General features: G+C 40.0%; 1 protein-coding gene across 1 annotated transcript; it reads left to right on the top strand.

Moving 5' to 3' along the window:
• The first annotated feature begins 11 nt into the window (after positions 1 to 11).
• LOC131952400 (thyrotropin-releasing hormone receptor-like) lies at positions 12 to 1,112 on the top strand. Its single transcript, XM_059315029.1, has one exon. It carries the CDS (start codon positions 12 to 14, stop codon positions 1,110 to 1,112), a length of 1,101 nt encoding a protein of 366 aa, XP_059171012.1.
• Positions 1,113 to 1,423: the final 311 nt, after the last annotated feature.

Here is a 1,423-nt window from a genome sequence, read left to right as displayed (position 1 = left end):
GTATTAAGAAAATGAACAGATCACGTGACTTTGATTTCCTTTGTGAGACTACCGAGACGCCATTCACTTTCACAACAAACGTGACCTTAAACTTGAACTTTGACCATATGGTAGTCCCTAATGTTCCAGACACGGCGTCACAGAACTTAGTCGAACTAGTCAACCAGTTCGACGTCTACCTAAACACCTACATCATCCACTTCATGTGCGCCTTCGGCATCGTCGGTAACGTGCTCACCATCTACATCATCACCAAGTGCGGGTTCCGCGACACCACCAACATAGTCCTGCTCTCGCTGTCAGTCTCTGACTTGGTGTACTCCCTGACCACAGAGGTTTGCTATGTACGCAAAATTATTCACCTCTTCGACATCTACCTAGAGAAGACATACTACGCGTACTACATCATCATTTTACTAACCATCAACGGCATCGGTAATGCATCTAGTTTCCTTTTGGTCGTGATTATCTCCATTGAAAGATTCATAGCCGTGTGGTTTCCCTTGCATGTAACTAGAATTATCACCCCTTTTCGAATGAAATGTGCTGTGATTTTTGTGTACGTTTACCTTTTTATATTAGTAATTCCTGATTATATGTGCTATTATATTATATGGTACCACAAGTCAAATCTTAATATAACATACGGATGGATCGGAATCACTCAGTTTTATACAGACAATTCCGATACACTTAACTCGTATTTTATGTTGTACAGGAACAACATTTTAACAACCATCCCGTTGATAGTTGTAATAATCTGTACCACCATGATCACCGTCAAGTTGATTTCAGTCTCCAAGTTCACCAAACAGAACGCGAAAAAGTCGACGTCTAGAATCCTGAAAGACATGAAAGTGATCAAGATGCTATTGACGGTTTGTATCGTGTACATCATCACCGTGGTACCCACCACCAGCCTTGATATTTACATGACCTACACAGAGATACAGCCGGCTGAGAAGAACCTCATCATCTACATCCAGACTATCTTCTACCAGATCAACGCTTCCGTCAACTTCATCATCTACATCACGGTTAGCTCCAAGTTTTCAGAGAAATACAGAAGTCTTTTCACAGGGAGAGGCAAGGCAACAAAAATTAAATTTTAGTTTGGTAGGGCTGCCAAATTTTAAAAAGAAGCATACAGATGTCTTTTAATATTTAGTGGTATAGACACAAATTTTTTTTTACTTTGGTAGAGCTGTCTCTTTTTTTCTTAAAAAACTTACATTTGAGGGGTCGACTGGTCTACCTGGTAAAATCATGGGTCGGCCCCCAGGAGAAAATTTCGACGGGGCCCCCTAGATGGTGCTGTAATTGTCCTAATAGTGTTTATTTTAAAAATGCTTGCTATTTTATCATTTCACCGTTTCTTCATACCTAGGATTAAAATTCTACTTTTGATGGAGAGAAAAAATGT

Source organism: Physella acuta, unplaced genomic scaffold, assembly GCF_028476545.2.
Source record: "Physella acuta isolate Inbredline_101_S28 unplaced genomic scaffold, ASM2847654v3 ptg000872l, whole genome shotgun sequence".
In the NCBI taxonomy this organism is placed as follows: domain Eukaryota; kingdom Metazoa; phylum Mollusca; class Gastropoda; family Physidae; genus Physella; species Physella acuta.
This window is presented reverse-complemented; position numbering and strand designations above follow the sequence as displayed.

What these genes read in the sequence shown, in the direction of transcription:
- LOC131952400 (XM_059315029.1), top strand. Translation starts at nt 12, where the DNA reads ATGAACAGATCACGTGACTTTGATTTCCTTTGTGAGACTACCGAGACG.